Genomic DNA, 26,275 nt, shown 5'->3' on the forward strand with positions numbered 1-26,275 from the left:
TCCCTTGGAGTTGAAGCGTGTGCCCTTTCCACCTGCATTTCTGATCTAAGTAAGGCAGGGGGCTGCTCTCTGGTCAGCAAGGAAGGGAGATCAAAGGATGGAGGCCGAGCTCTGCCCCTGCAGAAACCCTCCAGTTTGCTGGAGTTGCCGGATTGCATTGTTCCTCCCCGGTGTGCGGCGTGGGCTTCCCCCACCCGAGCGCCCAACAAGTCTCCTTTCTCCAGCCTGCGCGCTGCTGCGCTGAGGCCGAATGAAGCGCAGCACGGTGCGGGCAGCCCGAGGCCCCGAGGCTGGGCTCTGTCTGTCTGGGACTGCGCCGTGGCCAGCCTCGGTCCCCTCTCTGTGGGTAAGGATGGTTGAGTCCAGCCTCCACGGCAGCGGCTCCTTGTGCCACTAGCAGCCCGTCTTCTGCGCTCTCCGCCTTTTCTCTCTAGACTGGATCTCTCCTCCCCCCGCGCCCCCCTCCCAGCATCTCCCACTCGCTGGCTCTCTCTCCAGCTGCCTCCTCTCCAGGTCTCTCCTGGCTGCGCGCGCTCCTCTCCCCGCCTCGCCCCCTCCCGCAGCCTCGCCTCCTTGGTGCCTTCCTGCCCGGCTCGGCCGGCTCTCGTCCCCGGCCCCGGCCCCGCCAGCCCGGGTCTCCGCGCTCGGAGCAGCTCAGCCCTGCAGTGGCTCGGGACCCGATGCTATGAGAGGGAAGCGAGCCGGGCGCCCAGACCTGCAGGAGGCGTCGGGTGCGCGGCGGGTCTCGGGACCGGGCTCTCTCTCCGGCTCGCCTTGCCCTCGGGTGATTATTTGGCTCCGCTCATAGCCCTGCCTTCCTCGGAGGAGCCATCGGTGTCGCGTGCGTGTGGAGTATCTGCAGACATGACTGCGTGGAGGAGATTCCAGTCGCTGCTCCTGCTTCTCGGGCTGCTGGTGCTGTGCGCGAGGCTCCTCACTGCAGCGAAGGGTAAGACGGGCTTGCTCCTGGCCGGGGAGGCGGTCGAGCCCTCGGAGGCCGGGTGTGCGGACGCGAGGGTGCGTTTTGGGGACCGCAGGGTACGGAGTGGCCGCCTCTGCCCGGCGCTGCTCCATCGCCGAAGCTCGGAGAACGCGATGCACAGGAGGGAGCTTCCATCGCGCTCTCCCCAGCCCTCCTGGGCCCCCGCCCCACCCCGCCATTCCTTCCTCCTCTCCTGGGCTCAAAGGAGAGATCTCTGTTTCTCGGCGGTACAGGGTGTCAAGGAGAAAGGAACCCAACACGAGTTGGGCTGGAACTGTGCTGCGGCGGGGCGGTGTTGCCTCCTCCCAGACGTGGACTCCACGGGTCCGGGTGGCTGAGGGGCAGTTGCCAGGACTTTCTCCCCGGACCCGACGCGCCTGGGAAAGCGGCCCGGGTGAAGCCGGCCTGGAAAGTTCGGGCTCTCTACGGGGGTTTTGGTACCAACAGGCAAAGCTCTCCGCGGGCCTGGCCTCCTCGCACCCATACACCCCATTCCTCCTCTCCTCCTTCCCTCACCAACGTCCTCAGCCAGCAAGGAGTAGCTGCCTCTAGAAGGTCGCCCCCGCTTTCCTCTCCCCCGGACTTCGCTCCTTGCAAGTTGTAAGGTGTTAGCAAGGTGCGTGAAACAGGCTAGGAGTTCTGGACCGGCTTCCAAGTCAGATACATTCACTGTGGGTGCACGGGTATCCTCTTTCTACGCTGGTCAGGGGAAGGAGTTCCTCTGGGTGGCTCCTGGGCTTGGGGCTCTGCGAGCTTGGTTTTCTCCCTGAATGAGTTGGGGAATGTTTTCTCCTAAGTAGCCTACAGGCTGCGACCTCAAGGCCGGCAATAGCTTGCGCACTTGTTTATTCTCCGGGAAAGAACATAAGCTCCCTTTTGAGACAGGGCGAGACAGAGGGAGGAAGACAGAAAGAGAGAGAGAGAGAGAATATTGATTGATTTTCACATTGGAAGTACCTGCCCCTGTCCTCATTTTTAGCCTCCTTAGATGGTTTCTCTATCAGTCAGCAGTTCCATAGATACTCCCGGGAGTATCTGTTATCTACACAGGGTTTTTCTCTCCTTTCATTTTTAAAGGATAGAGTCCAATCTTACGATTTTTTTTTAAATGGTCGCTTGCTTTTTTACCTACTTAAAATTTCCCCGTCCTCTCTAGATTCTTCCATCTTCTTTTCTACCCATTTCCTTTTCCTCCAGTGGTCCAGATGGAAGAGTGATTGGCAGGGCGAAGGAGGACTGTATCTGGTTCATTAGGAAACTCCAGATCCGCCTGGAGAGCGGGGGAGAGACGTGCCGGCTGGGCTTCCCCTCCCTGCACTTGCCTCCACGGGGCATCCAGGGCTCAGTGAGAGCTGACCGCTCAGCACTAGCTCCCCCTCACTCGCATCCACCCTCAGAAGGGGGTGTCTGCGGGAATGCGCCCCGAGATCCCGGGGAGCGCAAACGGTGGGTCTTAGTCACGCAAGCTCGTGGTCGCTCGGGATTGGGGAGCTTCTTGCAGACGCCGACCCTCTGCCCACCCGCTTGGCTCAGTCCGGATGCCTTGGCCGCTGCCGCTGACAGTGCCGGCTGCGGCGGCACCGCCTGCTGAGCAGGGCCCGGCTGGCAGCGGCCTCTGGTCAGCACCGGACTGGCTGGGAATTGGAAGGCGAGGCAGCTAAAGTCTAGGGAAGAGAGGGTTGTGCCCTGTGAGGTGTACTGGGGCGTGTGTGCCGCAGCGCGGAGAGGGCAGGAGCCAAGGGACAGGACCTGGATTTTTCCAGCCAAGCCCCTGCGTGGAGGGGAAACAGCTGCGAAGCAACTCCACACAACTTCCCGCCCTTTCCCCTGCACTCCAAGCCTAACTGGGCCCGGGGCTGCCTCCTTTCCAGGCAGGCAACTCAGCCTCTGAGCTCACTTTCGGTTCCCTCGAGTTCCGCACGCTCCGGGCTTCCTTCCCCCGCAATTAACAGAGGTTGCTGCGTGGAGACGGCGGCGGCCCTCGCTCGGCTGCTTAATAATCCGCACACGTGTGTGCCTGGCGGATTCCGCCCCCACGCGGGTGGGCTGCAGCGCTAGGATGAGGCTGAGGCTGAGGCGGAGGCGGGAGGGAGGGTGTGGAGGGGCAGGTAGTGGGCGGGGGCTGCTCTGGCTGATTCTGGGGCGAACAGGGCAGGGGTTGCAAAGTCCTGGGCGCCTCGGGCCCTGCGGGGCCGCCCCGTGGAAGAGAGCTCCTCTTGCGCGCTGCAGGCCCCAGAACCTGGCTGTAGAAGCCGAGAAGTGGAGCCCAGGGTCCCAGGCCCCTGGCGTGCGTGGAGCTGGAGCGGTGCTGTGCGCAAGTGTGTGTGCGCGGAGGGGGTCCAGGACGCTCGGACGCAGCTCTCACTGCGCTATTGTCTGACCCACGCGGCAGTGGGTCCGTGGAGCTCTTTCATTAACCCCACAGGGACCAGGGACCGTGTCTCCTCCACGCCTGCAGGGTCAAGTGCGAGCTCCTGTAGCGGCCTGGGAAGGGGCTGCAGGCAGGAAGGGGGCTGGTGACGCCAGCGCCAGAGTCGCCGTTTGTGCGCTCTGGCCACTGGGGCGGGGTCGCCTTCCCCTTGCCTAGCAAAGCCCGGGTGACCAAGGTCGGGCCTCCCCCCGGGGGCGTCGTTGCTGGGCCCCGGGGCTCGGCAGCGCGCTCCAGGGCCGACCGGAGGCGCTTGCGCGCGGCAGGGCTTTTCCGAGGAGGAGCGCTCCGGCGGGAGGGCGCCCGGCCACTGCCGTGGGCAGATGCGCCGCGCGCGCCCAGGTGGCGGCTCCCGCTGTGGTGAAGGCAGGCGCAGAGTTTTTGATGCGTGGGGCATAATTCGTGACCTGTTTGCGGAGTCGTGAGGCTGGAGGCGGTCGCAGTTGAGGTCACTGGAACCCGTTACTGTGGGTACCCGAGTATCAGCTTCAGCTGATGGTGCTGTACTCTTCAACAAAGCGTTGGGGGTATCGAAAATTCACTGGTGATTTCCTTTTTCTTCTGGATTATTAGTGGCATTGTAAAGGTTGAATCCCAAGTGTGCGTTTCTCTTTAAATGCCTGTTTTCAGGGACCAGGGGAAAAGGAGTAAGGCTGTAAGCATTTTCATCTAGTAAACAGGAATATTAATTCTGTGTGCGCTGGCTGGGATCTGCCCCTTTACCTGGGGCTGATCTATTGGCTGTTTGGACAAAGTTTCCTTCTCAGTTGTTTCTTGCATATGTGCAGCCACGAGAATGCAGGCATTTGCAGACAATTGCTTACCCAGAAAGCGTCCTAAAGGAGAGCACACACAACACTACTAGCCCTGAGCAGCCTCATTTTGAGAAGCCTGAAAGAGAAAGGTGGAACATTCGTGAAAGTAAGTAATTCAGACATTCCCTGACCCAACCAGCAGAGATGTGAGCACGCACTGCTGAGTTTCCAGGGAAACCCTGCAACTCCACCGGGAGAGAGGTGCGCCCTCCCGTTCCTGCATGGTTTTAGATTAGTTACCTTATTAAAGACTCCTCCCACCAAGAAGGATGCTAAGACCTTTAATTTCCAGGTCAGACTCCTTTATGGCCGAGCCGCACCCCATACACTTCCTCCTGATGAAGGCAGGACACTCCTGTGAAGAAGATACTTTTGCAGGAAACCCCTAATCCCAATCCAGCAATAAAAATGTGGGCCGGATGCTGTGGCTCATGCCTGTGATCTCAGCACTTGGGAAGGCCTAGGTGGGTGGATCACCAGAGGTCAGGAGACCAGCTTGACCAACATGGTGAAACTCCGTCTCCACAGAAAAATACGACATTAGCTGGGCGTGGTCGCGAATGCCTGTAATCCCAGCTATTCAGGAGGCTGAGGCAGGAGAATAGCTTGAACCCGGGAGGTGGAGTTTGCAGTGGGCTGAGATCGTGCCATTGCACTCCAGCCTGAACAACAAAAGCTAAACTCCGCCTCAAAAAAAAAAAAAAAAAAAAAAAGTGGACCACTTAAAATGAAGTTAATATATCTGTATTGCTGAGCAGATCATGTCTTTTTCCTGTTGCATTATCAGGATATTATTATTAATTGCTATGACTTCAAATCAGAAGTGTTCAGCAGAAAGCTTTTCAGTGCTTCTGGAGCACTCATGTAGTTAGTCGCAAAAGGGAGTCTTTCTTCGGAAGTGACAGGTTTTGTAAACTTGAATGGTAGGGCAATGAGGTCTCATCAAACAAGTCCACAGAAGCAAATGGCAAGTAGTGCAGGGTGGTAGAATTCCCCCATGTCTCAAGCATCTCACTGGCAGAGGCCTCGGGAGGAGAGGGAATGGCTATTTTTATATTGGCTTTCAGCTGGCCAATCATGCTTGATAAGAAGACTGCCACAACCACAGTGCTGAAGCTTCTACAGGGGAAAGCAGCTCCTCCTGGGGGCAATGCTTCCTTACTCTCCAGTTTATTGTGTCAAGCAAACACCAACCCAGCTTTGAAAATGTCAAGAAAATGGTTCTGCTTCCTTTAAGAAATAAATAAACAAAGGCTTGGTGGCTGGTTCGTGCTTATAAGCAGACGATACAGCAAACCCAGTGTAGACGTTTCTAAGCTGTCAAAATGCAAATGGCATATTAAATACTCTCTATTCCACTGAATTTTAAATGTGCCTCTGGTAATTTTTCTGCTGAGCTCATAGTGAAAATAAGCCATTACAACTTGCATACATGCAATTTAAGCTACATTTTCCTTTTGGCCTTTTCTGTGTCTTCTGGTTGAGCTCACTTCCCTCTGTAAGATAACTAAGAAGTTGCACGCGTAGTTGCACATAGTGTCAATTGTGTCTTTTTCTTTAATTTAAGTTTTATTTGATCAACTAACAAATCAGAGGAAGATACTTGAGTGAAGGTGGAGATCTTCTACAGTCTACAGTATTTGTATCTTTGGGTTGTATGGAAATATTACCAGCCTGTTGTTTCCTAGGACAGGAAAGTAGGAACTTGGACTGAGAGACCAGCAGTGGTAAACAAGTCCAACCAATATGACACGGTGGCACAGCCACCATAGAAACCAGGGGCAGATTTTTTTTTTTTTTTTTTTTTTTTTTTTTTTTTTTTTTACTGTAGGACAGGCATGGATATGCAACCTGAGCCAAAGAAATAGATGTTTCAGCTCTACTGAAATGAATTAATCCTCAAGGAACTCAACCTTTTTACCTTGCCTTCAATTACATGATCATTGTGCTTAGCACACTGGTTGTCCATTCCAGAACAACTGATTGGTATAAAAATCAAATAATTGCACTTAGGTATTCATGCCTAAATGCAAGGAAGTAAGTAAGTCTTTTCCATAAGGACTTCAAAATGACCTCAAGTGACCTTTGATTAACCAGTATGTCTGTATTTTGGATGGACTTTAGTCCTTGATGCTGAGGTTGGTAAGTAACAGAATTTAAATTCCCTTTACGGGAAGAAGAATAGAAGGACATTGTATAATTGAGCCTGTTGAAATTGACTGATTATAGGGAGCTTTATGGAAATAATGCACACCTTGTTTTTTCCCTCCAGCAGATCAACCTCTTTGGATGCAGAGTGTGAAACACTTCTCTTTTCTGAGCTCAGCTGCAATTTTCTTTAAACCATTTGTATCAACCAGTACTGTCTGGGAGAGGAAAATGTCATCAGTGCTTTAGGGAAGTTGCAGAATCTTTATTTATCCTCAAATATCTTTGTTCTATGAGGATGAGAGATTTCATCATCCATTAGGCACCTTGTCTCATCCACCAACTCTAAATGTGTTGTAAACATTCCACCAAGGAATAACATTTCAACAAATTAACTTCAGTTAGAGTCAGTGTCACTTTGACCTACGGTGGCCACATTTATCCCCATCTCAAATTTCTTTGGGGAATGAAAAGAAAAAAGATCATGCAGGCATATTTTTTTTTGTCAAAAATAACTTACATATTTTATTTTACTGATACGTTTTGCAATTTATTGGTTGAAATCCTGAACTAGTTTTAGCTTGGTAAAAGTTATAAAAGGGAAATGAATATTTCAATGTCGTCATTCCACCCAAATATACTTGCATACTTTGATACTTCCATCTTAATGCTCATAATTTGATACTTGATGCTCATAATTTTAATGTAATTTCGCCACATCCTTTGTAAAGTGGAGAGTAATGCATATAATGCTATGTTTTAAAAGCTATCATCATAATAGACATGAGATCAAGAAGCACATAAACATGAAGGAGTCAAATTGTTGGTGTCACTTCCCAGTTTTTTTCATTGTATTAGGATTCTCTAGAGGGACAGAACAAATCGGATAAATGTATGTATAAAGGGGAGTTTATTAAGTAGTACTGACTCACAGGATCACAAGGTGAAGTCCCACAATAGGCTGTCAGCAAGCTGTGGAGCAAGGTAGTCAACAGTGCAGCCTTCAGCCTGTGGCCAAAAGTCCAAAAGCCCCCGGAAAACCACTGGTGTAAGTTCAAGAGTCCAGTAGATAAATAACTTAGAGTCTGATGTTCGAGGGCAGGAAGCATCCAGCCCAGGAGGAAGATGAAGACCGGAAGACTCAGCATGTCGGCTTTCTTCTAGCCAAACTGACAGTTGATTAGCTGCTGCCCACCCACACTGAGGGAGGGTCTGCCTCTCCCAGTCCATTGACTCTAATGTTAATCTTGTTTGGCAACATCCTCATAGACACACCCAGGAACCACGCTTTTCATCCTTCAATCCAATCAAGTTGACACTCAGTATTTTGAATTATATAAAATATCGGTCAGATTCCAGTGCTTTTTATTTTTTACTTTTTGGCGTGATATATTTTGGGGAGCTTCAATCTCAATAAAATTCAAGAAAAACTAATATGGTGTGGATATGATAGAGATAACTACAACTTTTTGTCTGAATTATTCAGATAATTATAAATCATGAACCCCGACGGAATTAAAGCAACTTTGCAAGGCACTGAGCGTTTTCCTAAAGTGTTGCAGCAACCCTCTGCTTTCTGTACTGAACATGCCTGTCACCGTTATCATTATAGCTGTCAAAGTCAGGGTGGGCATGACATAGAGTTTGAATACTCTATGTAAACTTTGTGTGCATAAGAATTACTTGTTTCAATCTTGATTCAGTGCAAATTCCATGGCTTCTTTTCCAAATGATTCTCAATAAGTGGATTTTGGATGGAGGTAGAAATCTATTTATTTACTACTCACGCCCATCCCAGGTAATTCTGATACGGAGAATACATATAATCTCACTTAGCGAATGCCACTTTGGGTGCTAGGTAGTAAAATATGGCTTCTAACTTTGAGATAGTAAAAATGCAATGAATATATTTGTATATGTGTAATACATGATGTATACTATATGCATTTATCTGTATATAAACATTATCTATGTATTATATATTTTAAATATAGATAGGTAGTGTCTCTCCATCTGACATTTCTCTACCTTCCTTTCAATAAAATTGATCAAAATCTAATGATGTTTTCACTAATCTTTCACAGACGAATTAGCTCACACTGATTTCATGAAGAATATACTATACCATGAAATTGTGCAATTAATTCAAAAGATTTCTTCTTTATCATCAGTGCCTCTAATATCCGTATCCATCATTCAGTGCTGTTTAATCTTCTTTTTTTAATAGTTTTGCAACAAAACAGAGATTCAAGCTCCTTGTCCATAATGTTTATATTATGGGGAGATTTCAAGGGATAATTATGCTCTTTCATATAAAAATACTGTTCGAGTGAATTATTTTTTTTCTTTTACTGTTTAGTATACTCTGATATCATTAGTGTTATATAAGAAAGGGCTAAACAGTAGATTAAAATTTGAATTATTTGGAGAGTGATCTCTGATGAATGAAAAACCTTTGAAATTAATTATAAATTGCAGGCAGTCATTTTCAAGATGCCTGAAGAATGACTATGGCTCTATTTAGAGAAACTTTTTCCTCCTCTTCTTTTTTAACAGAAAGTGTCTTCATTGATCTCTAACAAATGAGTAATTTTCTTCTACCTGAAGTTGATATTCCTGTAAAGGATGTGGGGGACTCTCATCATTCCCCTTTCTATAAAATTACACCTCCTTGATAATTAGTTACATAACTATGGTTCCTAAAATCTTGCCTGGCGGCGCTCTGAGTAAATTTTCACTTCCTGTGAAAATAGTGTATTCCACTGAACTTAGAGGTCTTCACTTTTATCTCAAAGGATGGGCCTTATGAATGTTCAAAGTCCATCAACAATTTTAGTCACCACCACATTTCAAACTATCCCTTTTATTTGGTAGGAAAGTAGTGTCCTTTGATGTATAATACAGCTGGGATAGTCGAGCATTGCAGAGTATGATCGGCACTTCACAAAAAGAAGAGAGACCTTGGCAAAGTAAGAAGGGTCACAGTTTTACAATAAATTAACTGAATTCATCAGACAATTTCCGTGCACTCCAAATGTCTTGCATTTCTTCTTGTGTCTCTTTTCCCCTTTATAAAATAGAATTACTGTGGACAACATAAGACCAATCCATCTGTGAGGGTACTTTGTTTTTGTCTTACGGTTTCAGCTGTATTCATGAGGTTGCAGTTCACTTGTTCAACATCCATGCTCCATTTTACATGGAAACAATACAGATTTTAAATATAATGCCCCATACTTAAAAAATATAAATAATATCAAGGGAAATTCGGGAGAGAACAGTCATCTTTTTACTGTTAGGTGGAATTAGTTTCATTGATTAATGTGATCTGGGTAGAACTACTGTCATTTAGGGAAGATATACACATTTTTAGTCTGATATGATCCTTAACAATGATGACCGGGGATAGGAAGAGAATTGGGAAGACTTGGCTGTTAAAAAGGATTGTAGTCATAATTTTGCTCATCTAAAGAATTATGGCATGTGCCAAAGAGAATCACTCAATTCAGTCTAACTGTAATGCATTGAGCCCTTCATATCACCTACACCACATTTTTAATAAAAACTTTTACGTTCCAGGGTAGATGTGCAGGACATGAAGTTTTGTTACATAGGTAAATGTGTATCATGGGGGGTTGTTGTACCAATTATATCATTACCAAGTAGTAAGCCTAGTATCCATTAGTTACTTTTCCTAATCGTCTACCTTCTCCCACCCTCCACCCTCTGACAGGCTCCAGTGTATGTTGTTCCCCTCTATGTGTCCATGTGTTCTCGTCATTTAGCTCCCACTTATAAGTGAGAACACGTGGTATTTGATTTTCTCTTCCCGGATTAGTTTGATAAGGATAATGGCCTCCAGCTCCATCCATGTCCCTGCAAAGGACATGATCTTGTTCTTTTTTATGGCTGCATAGTATTCCATCACATTTTTAACAAAGAAGTTGAATCTTTGAGTGCTTTCTAGGAGTTTCCATTTTGACTTCAGAAGAACACTAAAGTCACGTAATTCGTATTTATTCAAATATTAGGCTGTGTGATAGAGACGTTAATGTCAGGTACCTATTGGAGATTCCACTGGAAGTTGAAAGTTTATAGAACCTCAAAGACTTGTCGGTGGAGCCCGTTCAGGTTCTTGACTCCACTGCATGAAAGAAGTTCATTGCAAAACAAAAGTACGTGCTGAAAGCTGGGTCATTGTGGATTGCTTGAGAATGAGACAGCCCTGTCTCATGCTAGGGAAATTCCCTTTATGAGCAGTTTATACAATTATTCATAAGAGGGCAGAGACAGGTGTTGCAGTGAAGCATGTGGACAGTGGTCTTCCGGGTGCACGTATGCTCTGCATGCTAGCACATACATCACAAGGCTCACTAGCATCTTAGATCTCCACCCAGGGGTGTGTTTTTTACTATTCCAGTGACAATAGGTCAGCCCAAGGACACTAAGTATGGGTTCCTGTTCTGGCAACAATCTGGGGATTTTTTCTTCTGCTGTTCATCCTCCTTGCTGCAGGATCTTCTACCCACATAGAAGTGGATGTGGTTTGTGCCCAGTCAAGTGGTTTGTTCTCTCCATCTATCTGGCAAGTTCGTTCCCCTTTACAAAAGGCTAAGACTACCCTAGTCTATCTCAAAAGAATGGAGGAGGAAGGCAACAGGAACAACATCATGAACTGAAGATGAGGATGTTGAGGAGAAGCAGCCGCAGAACAGCCAAGAAAACTTTGTGTTTCTCATTAGCTCAGTAAGGGCCAGTTGAAATGTCAAGCATGTAAATGATCCTCTAAACACTGATGCTCGGGGTTGCCCTTCTCAGACATTGATTCATTGCTCTTTAAAGCGAAAGGTCGGAAGTGAAAGGTACACTACTGTCATGGGACTAGTCCCTGAAATATGCAGATTTATATGCAACTTATGTTAGGCCTTGCTCCTTTCTACTCTCATGCAGCCAAGGGGTCACACCTTTGTTTGAACATCATCTACTTATTGGAAGCTAAAACATTAGGCATTTTTAAACATTTTCCCTTCAAGTCCTCTGATGGTTACTCTTGCTGTTCTGGAGTTTTTCTAATGAACTCCAGGATGTAATACCAACAGGACACTGAGTGTGGAAAGAAAAGCAGTTTATGATTTACTGGCCATGTATCTTGTTTTCTTAAGTACTCTACGTGCTTTTCTCTGTAGGATACAGCATCTCTCTCCCAAACTGACTTTCAAAGTCCTCCATAATCAGTCTTTTGAAATCTGCCCTTGTGACTTCCAGTTCAGCCAGGCCAGGTACACCCTAGCTATACCTTCAGTTTTCTCACCATTGAGGAGTTTTCCATTCCACCTCATTGACCATAACTTTGAGCTTTGTTTCCATGCATCTCAAGCCCACTCATCTTTGAGTCCACTTCTAATTCTGTCCATCATACATTGATCCCCCAATCTCTCCTTGATCTAATTTTTTTGTCAGTTACTATGTTTAAAAATTATTAGTCACCATGTAGGAAACTGTAGGTTTAGGGCCCTTTAAAAAATCTTCTTCTTCCCCGTCTCTACCAAACATACAAAAAAAAAAAATTAGCTGGGTGTGGTGGTGGGCACCCGTAATCCCAGCTACATGGGATGCTGAGGTAGATGAATCGCTTGAACCCTAGAGGTGCAGGTTGCAGCGAGTCGAGATTGCACCACTGCCTTCCAGCCTGGGCGACAGGAGTGAAACTCCATCTCAAAAAAAAAATGTTATTCTTGTTTGCTGATTTTTCATTCATTTGTTTACATTGTTTTGACTTCATGAATCTTAAAAGTCCTGGAGAATTGAAGGGCACTCTTGGAAGTATCCAAGCATCATTCTGGTTTCTTACACATTCACTGTTTCTTTAATAAATAAACAAATGTTCTCAGTCTATGTAATATACTTGATTCCAGCCATTATTTTTTAGTGAGTTCAAATTAATGTGTCATCAACATTTTGTGAAAACACTCGTTGAAGAGTTGACCTAGGGAAGGTATTGGTAAAGATGTCTTCCAGTCCCTGTGCCTGCTCATTTACTCAAGTACTGAGACTAGAACTTGTCAAAATAATTAGCTTTGAAACCCTATATTCAGGATATTATTTTGCCATGCTTATTTGATTCAATTGTGTTTCTTTTTTTGACTGTTCTTCTTTGTATACTGAGTAAGTTATCTGAGATGTTTGCATTTTTTTCTTCTGGTGACAATAATTTAATAATATTAGAGCTTGTTCAGCAGATATGCCAGCCTTCAATTGTCATTTTGATCTTCATGACTATTTTATCTCTCCGCTTTTTAATTTTAAAGAATTACATTAGAGGATTATGGAACAAAGAAGAGCTAATCAGTCTCTTTCTTTTACAACTGCAATTACAAAATTACCTTTCCAGCGTTCTTTGCTGGCAACAAGAGACATGGAAGGGGCACCTCGTCAGGGTGTTGAAAAGATGAGGCGTCTACCAAACTGAAAGTATAAAAAGTATAGCCAAGCCAAACTTTGGGGTATGATTTATATCTCCTAGCAAATGTGTTTTTCTTTCAGTTTTTATGATGGATGGACAATAATAGGTCTTTTAAAAAGAATCCATATAAAAATACTATAAAGTGTTATATGACAAGTTGAAGTGACTATCATTTCTTCTTACCTTTTATATTTTAAGAATAGAAGCTATGAGAAAGAAAAAAGTACCTAAGTTAAAGATGTGGTGTCCTTTATTGTAGCTTCAATATCAGAATAAGAGATTTGAGCCACTTTTTAATGCCTTTAATGACAATAGTCATTCTTTGTCTCCAAATGAGGGAGAGAGACAGAAACCCAACAGTATTTGTAGCAAGATAATTTTATACCATTCTCTGTTACCCAGGTTTATCCTCTCCGCAGGACCAGATGCCACCGGGAACAAATCAAGAGCTAGAAAACAGAGCTACATAGAAGGACAGATTGGGGGAGCAATCTTCCATTTGAATACTTTTTGTATTAGCTAACTACTGTGTTGTAACATTATTATTGCAAACTTAACAGCTTCAAACAATACACATGCATTATCTTATAGTTTTGTGGGTCAGGGGTCTGTGCATGGCTTGGCAGCTTAGCTGGGTCTCTGCTTGAGGACTCACAAAGCTGCAATCAAGTGTTGGCTGGGACTTCATTGCCACCTGAGGCTCAGCTGGGGTGGAATCCTCTTCTGAGATAGTTGGGCAGCTGGCAGAATTCAGTTCCTTGCAGTTGTAGGAATGAGGCATTAAGTTTTTTGCTGGCTTTTGGCCAGAGTTTACCATGAGTTCCTGGGGGCCCCACACAGTTGTCACCTGGGACTTCCTAGCATGGCTCAAGCCAGTTTAGGAGTGGGGTTGGGAGAGAGAGAGAGGGTGAGAGGGAGACTCCACAGTTGATTGCTACAGCTACAATTTCGTATGTAATCACATAATCCTGTACACATAATCACGTGTAGCCTATCACTGTCAGTTTACTGAGTTGGTTGAAAGCAAGCCACGGATCCTGGCCACTCTCAAGGAGAAAAGGATCCCTAAGGCATGGACATCAGACAGTGGGGGTGCCATGTGGGCCCCTTAAGAATCTGTTCACCACAGTGTTCGAGAAAAATAATATAAAAAGGTCATCTCACAATCAGTCAGCAAAGAGCTTAGGAACCATTAAGTAGAAATAGGTATTTTATAGGAAGAACAAACATAAGTAATAAATGTAGGAAAAGATTCCCAAGTGTATAATTGATTGAAACCCGTGCATTAAACATTGTCGTTTTTCCCGTGCATTTGTGAAACTCTAATTGATGATAACAGGTTTTGGTTGTGCACAGAGAGGACACTCCCTTATACTCTTGTTGGATATCTAGAAAAATGAGGGGAGGGGATAATTCGGCCCTATCAGTCAAATTTTAAATTATCAGATGTTTCGATCTAGAGAGTTAATACATCCTGCTGCAATAGGGGCTTCTTCACTGTAGCCCCCTCTCTCATATTGAAAAGTTGGACAGAGCTTAAATGTTTACCATCCTAAAATGGCCAAATAGATTGTTGTATGACACACTGCACTGCCCTCATGAATGTGTTTCCATGGTAAAGTGTTCAGTTGAAATTTTCAAATAATATCTATATTTTGATCCCATTTTCAGGTACAGAAAAGGCAGGCTAATTCTACACACGTGGGAGATATCTGCAAAGATGCATGCATCATGGTGTTCATGCTTGGATCTTGTTCGCTTTCTTCTAACTAAGTCAACCTTCTCTAAGTAAAATAGTAATTGTTAAATTCAAAAAAAATTGAACAAAAGGACAAGTTGCTCTTACTAGTCCACGTTGTTGGGCAAAGTAGAGATAGATAATAAGATTTTTTTTTTTTGAGACTGAGTCTCACTTTGTCACCCAGGCTGGAGTGCAGTGGTGCAATCTTCGCTCACTGCAGCCTCGACCTCCTGGGATCAAGTGATCCTCCCGTGTCAGTCCCCCAGGTAGCTGGGACTACAGGCCCATGCCACCACACCCAGCTCATTTTATGTAGATTTTTTGTAGAAACAGGGTCTTGTCCTGTTGCGCACACTGGTCTTGAACTCCTGATCTCAAGTGATCCACCCACCTCAGCCTCCCAAAGTGCTAGGATTACAGGCGTGAGCCACCACACCTGGCTAGATGAGATTTTTGAATTCAAAGTGACCTTCCAGTTCATAAATTCAAGTCTCTCATTTATTTTTGTCCAGAGGGGTTCAATGTCTCACCGAAAAGGTGGAGCTCAGTCTCAGGAATTCTCTTGTGATATTACAGTGTTGCTCTCAGGAGGCCCACAGGCCTCTTGAAAGCCTCCTTGCCTGACAAACTCCTTCCTTCCTCCACACACCAGACCAGACCTGCCTCTCGATCTCACCGGGCTCCATTGCTGCCTTGCTGGGGCTCTACGTGCAAATGAGGCACTGATTCTCTCCTGATGTAATAGGCACACAGCCCTTGTGGCTACACTCTGAGAAGAGCAGCATGCTAGGAAAGTGCTGGGTTTAAACCTAAGATTACCCAGGCAGCTGGAGAAGCACAGTATGCAACCTTGAGGCTCAGGAGATGGCTGAGAGCTGCCACTGGTGCCACAGAAGTCTCAGTGGGTGCATGATACAGGGTTTTATTGCTTTGTTAAATATGAAGTGACGATAATTTATTTGAGGTGAAAAACACATGGTTGTGATAACATTGTGTTAGCTAATTAATATATATATATATTTTTTGAGACTTAGTCTCACTGTCTCCCAGGCTGGAGTGCAGTGGCGCGATCTCGGCTCACTGCAAGCTCCGCCTCCCGGGTTCACGCCATTCTCCTGCCTCAGCCTCCTGAGTAGCTGGGAATACAGGTGCCTGCCACCACGCCCAGCTAATTTTTTTGCATTTTTAATAGAGACAGGGTTTTACCATGTTAGCCAGGATGGTCTTGATCTCCTGACCTCGTGATCCGTCCACCTTGGCTTCCCAAAGTGCTGGGATTACAGGCATGAGCCACCACACCTGGCCAACTAGTTAATATGTTTTATATCAATATGATTTGATCTGTATATTTGTCACTACAGAATATTTAATTCTGAAGAACGAAACACATTTTCACCACACCAACATATTTTGTGAGGACTGCTCAAATTAGCACAATTAGACAATTGCATTTTTAGATTTCTTAATGATTTAAATACATTGAAGGATAAAATGATTTCAAAAAAGTGAAAACTAGCTCCTTCTTTAGGCAGACAGTGAGTATCTTATGATAGAAATATTTTTTCTTAGCTTTCACACACTCAGGGGTTCTAAAGATGCCGTTGACAGCATGTGCTATACAGCTAAGTAAGCCCGAGTTCCATCTCCTCTCCTCCTCATAGTGTGGCCATGGAAAATATTAAACTTCTTGACACTTGGTTTCTTTGTCTTTACAAAGGGAATGTCACCTGTGCCCAATATCATAAGGATTACAAGAAGAAACACATGTAAAAAGCATAGAACCATGCATGGCTCTTACTAAGCTTAAATAAATGTGAGCAGCTATTTTATTACGGCAACTAAAAAAAAAATTAGACTCTCATTTCTACGAGATGTGTCCTCCAAGTTCATCATTTGAACTTGTACATGAAATTTAGCTTGAATACAATTAGAGACTCAGTAGAGTCAGGTAGAAAAGACGTGTTTTAACATCATTTAACACCAGGAAGGCCTGGAAATTTGAAGTGACTATGAAAAGAACAATGAGAGGACATAATAGAAAATTTTGCTCTTGAAAGTAGATTTTTAAAGTTTGCTACTACTTTCTCCAGAGTTATTTTTTTCTAAAAATCCTGATGTCTTCGTGCTGACTGTTCCCAATAGCTCTGTCACCCAGGCTGGAGTGCAGTGGCACAATCTCAGCTCACTACAACCTCTGCCTCCCGGGTTCAAGCGATTCTCCTGCCTCAACCTCCCGAGTAGCTGGGATTACAGGCACCTGCCACCATGCACAGCTAATTTTTGTATTTTTCTGGAGACGGGGTTTCACCATGTTGGCCAGGCTGGTCTCGAACTTCTGACCTAAAGTAAGCCACTCCCCTCGGCCTCCCAAAGTGCTGGGATTACAGGCATGAGCCACCATGTCTGGCCCATATATTTTTCTAACTGCTTAATTTTGTTCAAAAAATCATCGGACGCTACTTTTGAGTGTTTTAAATGGTGTGAATTCCCAGTGAAGCCATTTGAAAAACATAGTTAATTTATTTACTTGGCAGTATAGTAAATCTGTTAGCTTTCTCAAGGTGAGGGGCAGTTAGTGAAATCAAAGATAGCTGGGTTGATTAACCTCTTTAAAATAAGTAGGGCCCAATTCATTAACTTAAACATAACCTCCACCCAAACTAAACATGGAGGGCTTAGTAATGTTAAGACTGTCAGTGTGATCTGGCTTTTTCCTTCTGGCTTAAGATTCCAAGATTAGTGTGTCGTGACTCAAATTAGAGGGACACTTGAGTTGAAAAAGCTGCTGTACTTCCATCTGCCTGTTCCCCCTTTGAACACCTGCAATTGTATCTTAAAAGGTAGGGTATCTATCTGTGAGATACCAAGTTATAATATAAAAGTAAATCCCAAATTATGACATTAAAATTAGATGTTTCTTCCAGGGCCAAGTGACTGAGACCTTTGGAATAGGCTAGCTAGAACTCACGTGGCCATGATCGAGATACGCCCTTCTCAAAGTCAGGTACGCTGGGTCTGGCTGTAAAAGCGAATGTGTATCTCTCTCACATCGATTGTGGCCAAGCACACATCCACAGGGAAACCTCGTAAATACAGCACCTGTGCAGGACCCTCAGCAACGAATAACTTGTGAGGTCTTGGGTATTGGACACCTTCGAATGTGTGAATGAATGAGTTGATTAAGTATTGATGATGGCTCTTCTTCCACTGTGCTTAGTCAATTCCTCTCAGGCCAGCCCTATATTTATTCAGTAAAGGCGCTGCGGCGTGCCGAATGTCTTTCACTTTCAGTGCATTCATCTCTAGCAGGTGAACCTGCCTGCAACCTAATTTGTAGCTTTGTGACTTAGTTTTCAAACGGGATCTCCTTAGGAGGCGCTCGCTTAACAATTAGTTAAGTGAGACAGCTGGATCTGCACGTGGGGTAAGGCAGCAGCTGTGAGTGGCTTCCAGTTCAGGAGAGTGATTTCAGTGAGATCCACCCAGAGGCGCGCTGGAGCCAGTCACTGTGCACCGTGCTCCCTCTCAAAGGGAGCTCTGTGAATTTAAGTTTTCATGCCGATGTGAAGAAAGCCCAGAAGAGGGGAGACCTTCTTTTCCAATGTGCATGAGTCCGTGGACATGCACCCACCCCTCACACACAACAGTCTCCTCCGGCCTGAAATGCTTTCAACCTGTGCCATGGGGAGAGCTGCTCAGTGGGCCTGGGGTAAGTGGTGCTGCGTTTTCAATCAAGGTTAGAAGGGCATCTAAGCCTTCTAGTCTTATTTCGGGGAGTAGAATGTTAAGTTCTACTCTTACCTTTGCAGAAAGAGTTTTGCTCTCGCTTGGTTTTTACTGCAGAGGATATGTATTCCATTAAATATAAATTAATGTAGACAGAAAATAGTTAACAAGGAAAAGTTCAGAGCAAATGATCAATACTATGGGAACATTTTAAAGCCAGAAATTGATAGAAATGTGCTCCATCTTGAGAGAAACGCCAATATAACTGTTGATGCTAAAAGGTGTATGAAAACGAGCATGTTGCCAACACTTAATATGGTCAGTTCGAGTACACACGGGAGACATCTGACAAATTGCACTATTGGGAGAGAAAGACAACAGCATCTGACCTCATTCCACTGCTTCAGAACACGCTTGATGCTGTGGAGGGTTTTCTGTATGTTTATAGCTGACCAGCAATGTCCCTCTATATTTCTTTAAGCACAGTTGCCCTAAAGTGGCACTTACTTAAATGAATATTTAATAAAAACATCAGTGAGAGGAAGTGATGTGTCATATACCTACCATATCACATTTACTGTGAAAGTGAAGCTCATTTCCAGCAAGGACATGCTGGACATGGGGTGGGGTGTATTAAAAGAAATAAAAATGCTGGCGTAAAATACCTTCTCACGCTATTTATGGTGGACGAGGGTCGTAGCAAATGAGTTTTGCAAGTGATGTGCTTGTCTTTAAGCTGTTTATAAATTGTTGCATTATTTTGGACATACTAAAAACAAATCAGTCCCAATAATTCTGTAAGTATTGAATGTTAGGAATGACACAGAGGTAAGGATAAAAAACAATGTAATATTATAGGAGAATCATGAACTCAGTTTTTGTGTTTTTTGTCAAAATTGTATTTAAGAAGAAACTTTCTTTACATTTCATTAAAATGCCTTCATTAATTTAGTGCAGTATGTAAATAGATAAGATAATTATGTTAAGATGTATTAAAAGAAACTGAGAGAAGGAACAGCTGCAACTTCTGAGGTAGCTACTCCATATATTTTTAAATAATTTATTGTTACGCAGGTGTGTTGCTTAACTCAGAGGTTTGGGGTGTGAATAATCTTGTCGCCTAGGTAATAAGTTAAGGTCCAGTAGATGGTTTTTCAGCCCTTGTCTCTCTGCTGCCTCTAGTATTCTCCAGTGTCTGTTCTTCCCTTATGTCCATATTTATCCAATGTTTATCCCAGTAATATGTGAGAACGTGTGTCAACCAATTATTGACACTTATGCTTAAGAAATTATTACCTGCAAGTAAACAAAAGCTCCAGTCCAGACCAGAAAGGCTTGAATGTCTGTTGTGCACCTATTTCTTTCTCAAGCAGATTTTCTCATAGTAAATAAAATTATGTTTTATCACATATGGCCAATGTGAGCAACATAGGAAATACTATTTAATCATCTCTGATTGGCTTATCTTAGAGTGCTGAGTTCCATAAGTAGTATCTGCTGGGTTTGTTTCTATTATTGCAAAAAAAAAAAAATGCATACACCATTCATGACTCTTCCACAGCTGGTCGTAGTGTTTATTATGGAAACAGTTGGCCATGTCTTCAATGACACAGCACATCACATGAAACCCTGAAGAGCTCACAATGGTAATAGCCCTTTGCCTACTTCGTCAATTACCATTACCTTACTTGAGAGTAACACCTGTTCTGTTCAGATGCAGTACTTGTACCTGGAGCCTACGGGATGGCGTTTCTAGTCCAAACTCCACTGTATTCCAGTTTGGGGACCTTCCTGGGCTTCACTTCCTTCATCTGAAAAAGAAGTGATTTGGTCTTTCGCTTTCAGCCCTGACATAATTTGACTTCTGTTTTTAGTGGCTATCAGATCAATCAACACATACTTAGAAGGTTAAAGTAAAGTAGCCCACATTCAATAAGGCCGCTTCCAGCCAGGAAGTAAAAGGAATACTTGTTGTGTGTGCAATTAGTCTTTTTCTTTTCTTATTGCTAATGCATTTAACTCAGTAATCTACAGTCTCTCTTCAAATGATATACAGCAGATATTCCCTTTAATTAGTGTAAGTTGAAATTAATTTTCCTTTCAGACTTTTTTCTGATATTTTCATAATCTTAAAAAGAAAAGTCACACTGGTGAATTGAAAACGGTAGGAGCTTGGTTCCCTCTTAATTTGCTGGGACCACTAGGTGACATTGATTATCTTTTTGTATGCGGACCCAGCCCTTCTTGGTAGATAAATGTTTATTGCAGATTTTGGGGAGAAGCCTCCTTCCCCAGTCTGCTGGATGTGAATGCCTTCTAGTAGAGCTGTAGAAAAAAACATGCATTTTCTCACAGACTAACATATATAAAATTTGGGCTTGAATCTACTGTCGAATAATTCTTTGTCTCTCTCTTCAAACCCCAGTATATCAACATCAACGATCATAGTTTTTTGTGTGAAAGTTGGTACAGTTGCAACATAGTTATAATGCTTAATAGCATACATCGTCATTGGGAGACAGCTTAATACTGTATTTTATCATTCCATATTTTCCTGACAAAGATTTGAGGCTCAAAAAATCACCTTCTAGTCATATGTTGCGGATTGCAGAGCAAAGACCAAAGGCGTTATCCTTCGACGTCTGTCTTACTGTTAGGTCTCTGAGTCTAATCATTATTTCTACATGCCTTCCAACTGCATATTCCTGCTACCATATACAGAATTCAAAAAATATGTATGTTGATGTTTGTTATACAATAAAATGTCAACTCCAATCTTTTTCCAAAGATTGTATGCATGAACTAACTCTCATGTTATTATGTTAAAATAATTTTCCTGTAATGATCATTCTGCATCAACACGCAGTGATTTATATACAGCCTGTGTCTCCTAAAATCCTGTCAAAAAATTTAAATATATCTCAACTCCAAATATAAATATTGGAGATAATCAAGGGAACCTTTTAATATTGCATCCAAGTGCTAACCGACATGTGAAACACTGTGAGACTGTGCTCTTCAAAAACAAAATCTTGCGCCTGTAATCCCAGCACTTTGGGAAGCCGAGGCAGGTGGATCACTTGAGGTCAGGAGTTCAAGACCAGCCTGGCCAACATGGTGAAATCTCATCTCTACTAAAAATACAAAGAAAAAAATTAGCTGGGCATGGTGGCATGCGCTTGTAATCCAAGCTACTCGGGAGGCTGAAGCAGGAGAAACACTTGAGCCTGCGAGGCAGAGATTGCAGTGAGCCAAGATCGCACCACTACACTCCAGCCTGGGCAACAGGGTGAGACTCTGTCTCAAAATAATAAATAAATAAAATAATTTCCAGAGAGGCTAATCTAAAACTTCCTTGCTTTGGATGGCTTGTTATTAAGTGACTTCGCTTTTTGAAAATTGCTTTTCCTTTTTATTCCAAGAAACAAACAGATTTTGGAGAAAAATGTTTTCAGCCAGGTGTGATTGTGTTGGATTTGTTATGTTGATTTGAAAGGAATAATGGGTTTTCCTATATCTACACTCAGTTCAGGAAAAGCTAAGTTATTACATAAAATTCTAAGTTTCCCTTTTACACCTTTGGGCGAATGAAAAATAAATAAATGCACATCAGCAAGTCTGTTATCACAACATAAGCCTTGAAGAGCTCTGCTCATTATCAGGATAATGAATTGGCATTATTCTTGGATAGCGTGTACTTAATGGCATTTGGAAGGTTTGTAGAGATACGAAATTAGAGAACACTTGAAGTCAATTTTATGTTTGATTGCAGAGATTTTTTTGAGTCTTTACTACATTAAGCTGAAGTAAACTCTGTAGGATTCTCTAGAATTCAACAAAGTTTCTATGGTATTATTTTTTATTTTATCAAATGAAAATGCATAATTTAAGAGCTAGAAAATGTTCTAAAATCCACCCTGGGGAAAGTAATGCTTCAGGACAAGCAAATAGTATTTATAAGTAAATTTCACATACATCACTGAAATGACTTCAAATGTTTATTTAATGAAGTCTGTTGACTTCGCCTATAAGTCAAGGCCTTTGGAGTTATCATGGACCTAAAGCAAATGAGATAAAGTCCCTGCCCTCAAGCATTTTGAATTCCAAGAAAATGCTTTCTCCCAATAATATGATGAGAGTAACCAAAAAGCCACTAAAAAGTAATAAAGTTTTCTGCAAGATATTGGATAAAGAAAACAATGCATATTTCTTGGTATGTTTTATATTTAATACCTATACAGTAGCATGAGTTTCCTTTGATTGCCCAAGCACTCTTATAATTGAGGTTCTATGCATTATTTTACCTTCTTTACTACATCTTTTAAAATATACAAAATATAAAACAATGGGATCAAATCACACAGAAAGTCCAAGTGATTTTTAATTTTTAAAATGAGCTATCCTGGAAAGTTAACTTACAGTATTTTCAAGAGTACTCTCCACAAGGTAGGTCCCAGTACCTTTGTTCATTTGACAGGTAATTAGGCAGTTTCACTTCATTCCAGATACTGGGCAACATTCAGGAAATAGAGCAGTTAACAAGACAGCACCTAGCTCCTGACTTCATGATGCCTGTCATTTAGACAGCTGGAAAATGTGTTTGTGATCTTCAAATCTCAGAAACAATATTTCTTACCTAAAGCAAAACTTACAAATTCAGGATTGTTGAAAGAAAGTCAACAATTTGTCTTTCAATATCACTTAGTGTTTGTGTTAGTTCATTTTCATACCGCTCTAAAGAACTGCCTGAGACGGGATAATTTAGAAAGGAAAGATATTTAATTGACTCACAGTTCCCCATGGCTGGGAGGCTTCAGGAAACTTACAATCATGGCAGGTGATGGGGAAGCCAGGCACCTTCTTCACAAGGTGGCAAGAAGGAGAATGAACACAGGAAGAACTACCAAACACTTATAAAACCATTAAATCTCATGAGAATTCACTTGCTATCATGAGAACAGGATGGGGGGAACTGCCCTCATGATTCAATTACCTGTACCCACTCTGTCCGTTGACAGTTGGGGATTATCGGGAGTAGGGGATTACAACTCAAGATGAGATTTTGGGTGGGGACAGGGCCAAACCATATCAGTGTCCTATTCCAGGGTTTTGTGACTCTTTTAGGAGAGAAAAATTTCCGTCTGTGTGTACTAAGCCTAAAGTCTCTGTTTCTATAACTTCTACACGTGTGGTCTCATTTCTACCTACAGGAGCAGCGTATAATGATATTACTCTTTATTTTGTGAGATAGGCTTGAACATACTTGAAAACAGATATGGTATCTCTTACCTCTTCACCTTGGCTTTTTCCCTCAACTTTAAGACTTTCTTCAATTGTTTCTTCAATTGTAAGACTTTTTTCAATTGTTGGCTACTACTATTTCTGAGCTAAAAGGGGATTACAGTCCATTTCTTCCTGAATCAAAATTAATGAGGCAAATCAACTTATCTTTAAATTCTGTTTCTACTTATAATAATGAAAATTATATTTTAGAGGAATTAGGACATAAAAAATTGGTAATATATAAAGAATGTATTCATAGAAACAGATTATATATATATATTTCAAAATAGTTCTCAGTCATATGTGTGCAAGGAAGTAAGAATAATACTACAAATTTTTATGCATGCGTTTGCAATTAGAAATCATAGTCTTTGAATGTGTGATAAACATAGCCTACTGCTAAATACATTTCTGGCTTAAAACTCAAGAAATTATGTCAGATAAAAATAAGTTCTTCATCCTTTCCTTAGTTTTATAATAATTATGGCAAATACCACCTGTCTGCCGGCTTTCCTTTCAGAAGGTTAGAATTATGGAAACTTGAATTATTACAGTGTTAGAGAAAAGAGTTTCTTCTGAACGTTTCTTTATAAATATTTTCTATTTCACCATAGAGTTGTTGAGATTATTTTTTAGTATCAGAGTTAATTCGTGATTTAAGCATGAATGTGCAGAAAATCCATGTTGAGAGCATTTATAAGAGGCTTATGTAAAACTAATTTTTAGCTACTTTATCAACTTTTAGGTACTGGATATCATTAAAACTTATTTTTTAAAAATAAGATTTTTTTTCATTTTTATGTCAGCATATCCTTGGTTTTTGAGTTCAAAAACTATAGATTATGAGAGTTGGAAGGGACCCGAGGGTTCAGATTATTTGAAGTCTTAATCTTGTATATGAAAAAAATAAGATCCAAACAAAATGGTAGACATAGTTAAGAACAAAGTTAGTTAAGACTAAGTCACTTCTTACCCTGAAATAACTAGATTTTTCCCTACAAAGGACCATAAATAACACTCTTATTATTCTTCTGTAAACACACTGATATCATATGTTAACAAGGAATTGTAAAGTAAATCCAATCTTTATTACATAAAATGTACTTCGTTACTTTCCTTTGTTAATAAAATATTGAAAAAATTTTCAAAATCTACCATACTTTGATTTTGGTGACTAGAGCTGGGGTATTACCTGGATTTGAGATTCTGTAGTTGGAAAATCAAGACTCTTCTTTGGTTTTATCAAAAAAATAACCACAGCAGTCAGACTTGCTCTTTCAGAGTCCACGTCCTGAGTTAAGATAGCATTTGTCAGGCTATTTATTTATCACTTTTTATTTAAGGGTTTTTATGATGTATTTAAGTCACATAAGCTTCCTATCATTGTAAAGAGTAGAGATATTTCTGGTAAATAAAAATCAACATCGTTAGTATTGTTCATACTACATATTGCCCAAGGTTACCATAATATATCATATAGTTTAAGAAGAAACCTCCATTCCATGAGAATCGGATTATAATGGAGCTCATAAATGAATGATTTCCTTTTGGTCACATAGACATCTTTCATGAATTATGTTTGTAAAGTTGATGAAGATAAAAATAATGATAAAATTAGCATAAAAGCTGATACCATTTTTGAATCTTTTTGTTCTGGGTGCGTTAATACGAATCCCCTTACCACCTTTACTTATTCCCATTTTACAGACAAATGATCTATCACTTACAGGCAGATCAAAGAGGCTCACAACTTACTCAGCTCCCAAAGTGAATGAATGGCAGAATAAAGAAAAAGATTCGAGTCTGAAGTCAAGTTCTGCCTCTGCACTGTGTGCTTCCAATACTGAAGTAGGACATGCCTTCTAAATGTTTATGGAATTTTTACATACAATTACTTTATATATTATTTTTAGGTGAAACTGAATACTTTTGTCATTTCTGTATGCTATTATTGGACATTCAATTGCATTTCAATTTTTAAGTGTTGCAGAAATAATTGATATGCGGACCATGGAAGGCATAGTACGTATGTAAAATACACAAATGTTTCATGTTTGCATCCAATTTTAACCATAATATACTTCAAAGTCAAATTCTAAGGTATCTTTATTTTGATACACTTGTAGTGACACTATATCCTACTTGTTTAAGTAAAGGAGATAAAATTCACTACTGCCTGAGAAAAAAATTTAAATTAGGTAGTGTTAAAGTTCCACACAGAAGCCTCATTGTCTTCTCAGGAAATCAAAACAGTGGAGCATAGTGCAATAGTGTGGAAGAGAAAGCAAGCCGCAGGAGTCTCCCTGCAAGTCCCCAAAATATTGGCACACCTCGAAATCAATGGGCTCAAAATAAACATGTTTGAAAACATAGCCCTATGTGTACTTTAATAAATCCTGGCTTTTTAAGATAAAAATAGAACTGAGCTCTTGTGAGATAAGAGTAATATTATTTCCTAGAGATTGGCTTTTCTCCGACTTGGGTGGAGGAATGGATGCAGAGAAACAGAGAGAGAGAGGGAGAGAGAATATGAATAGAAATAGAAAGACTTTCTGAGAACTGCCTCCTATATATAATGCATGCTAACTTGCCCCTACTGGATCTTGGTAAGAACATCCCCATCTCGTTTTATCTGGGATACAATGCCTTCCTCATTATATAAGGGAATGCCAATATTCTGGTATTTAGT

General features: G+C 42.2%; 1 protein-coding gene across 1 annotated transcript in view; it reads left to right on the plus strand.

The window, feature by feature from the left end:
- The first annotated feature begins 373 nt into the window (after positions 1–373).
- The window catches only part of CSMD1 (CUB and Sushi multiple domains 1), a 2,090,842-nt gene continuing 2,064,940 nt past the window's right edge, over positions 374–26,275 (plus strand). The window contains exon 1 of the mRNA XM_003271406.4: positions 374–949. Within this exon, the coding sequence (XP_003271454.2) occupies positions 865–949 (85 nt within the window). The 5' untranslated portion in view covers positions 374–864. The remainder of the gene's footprint in view (positions 950–26,275) is intronic.

This window comes from Nomascus leucogenys, chromosome 4 (genome assembly GCF_006542625.1).
Source record: "Nomascus leucogenys isolate Asia chromosome 4, Asia_NLE_v1, whole genome shotgun sequence".
Lineage (NCBI taxonomy): Eukaryota > Metazoa > Chordata > Mammalia > Primates > Hylobatidae > Nomascus > Nomascus leucogenys.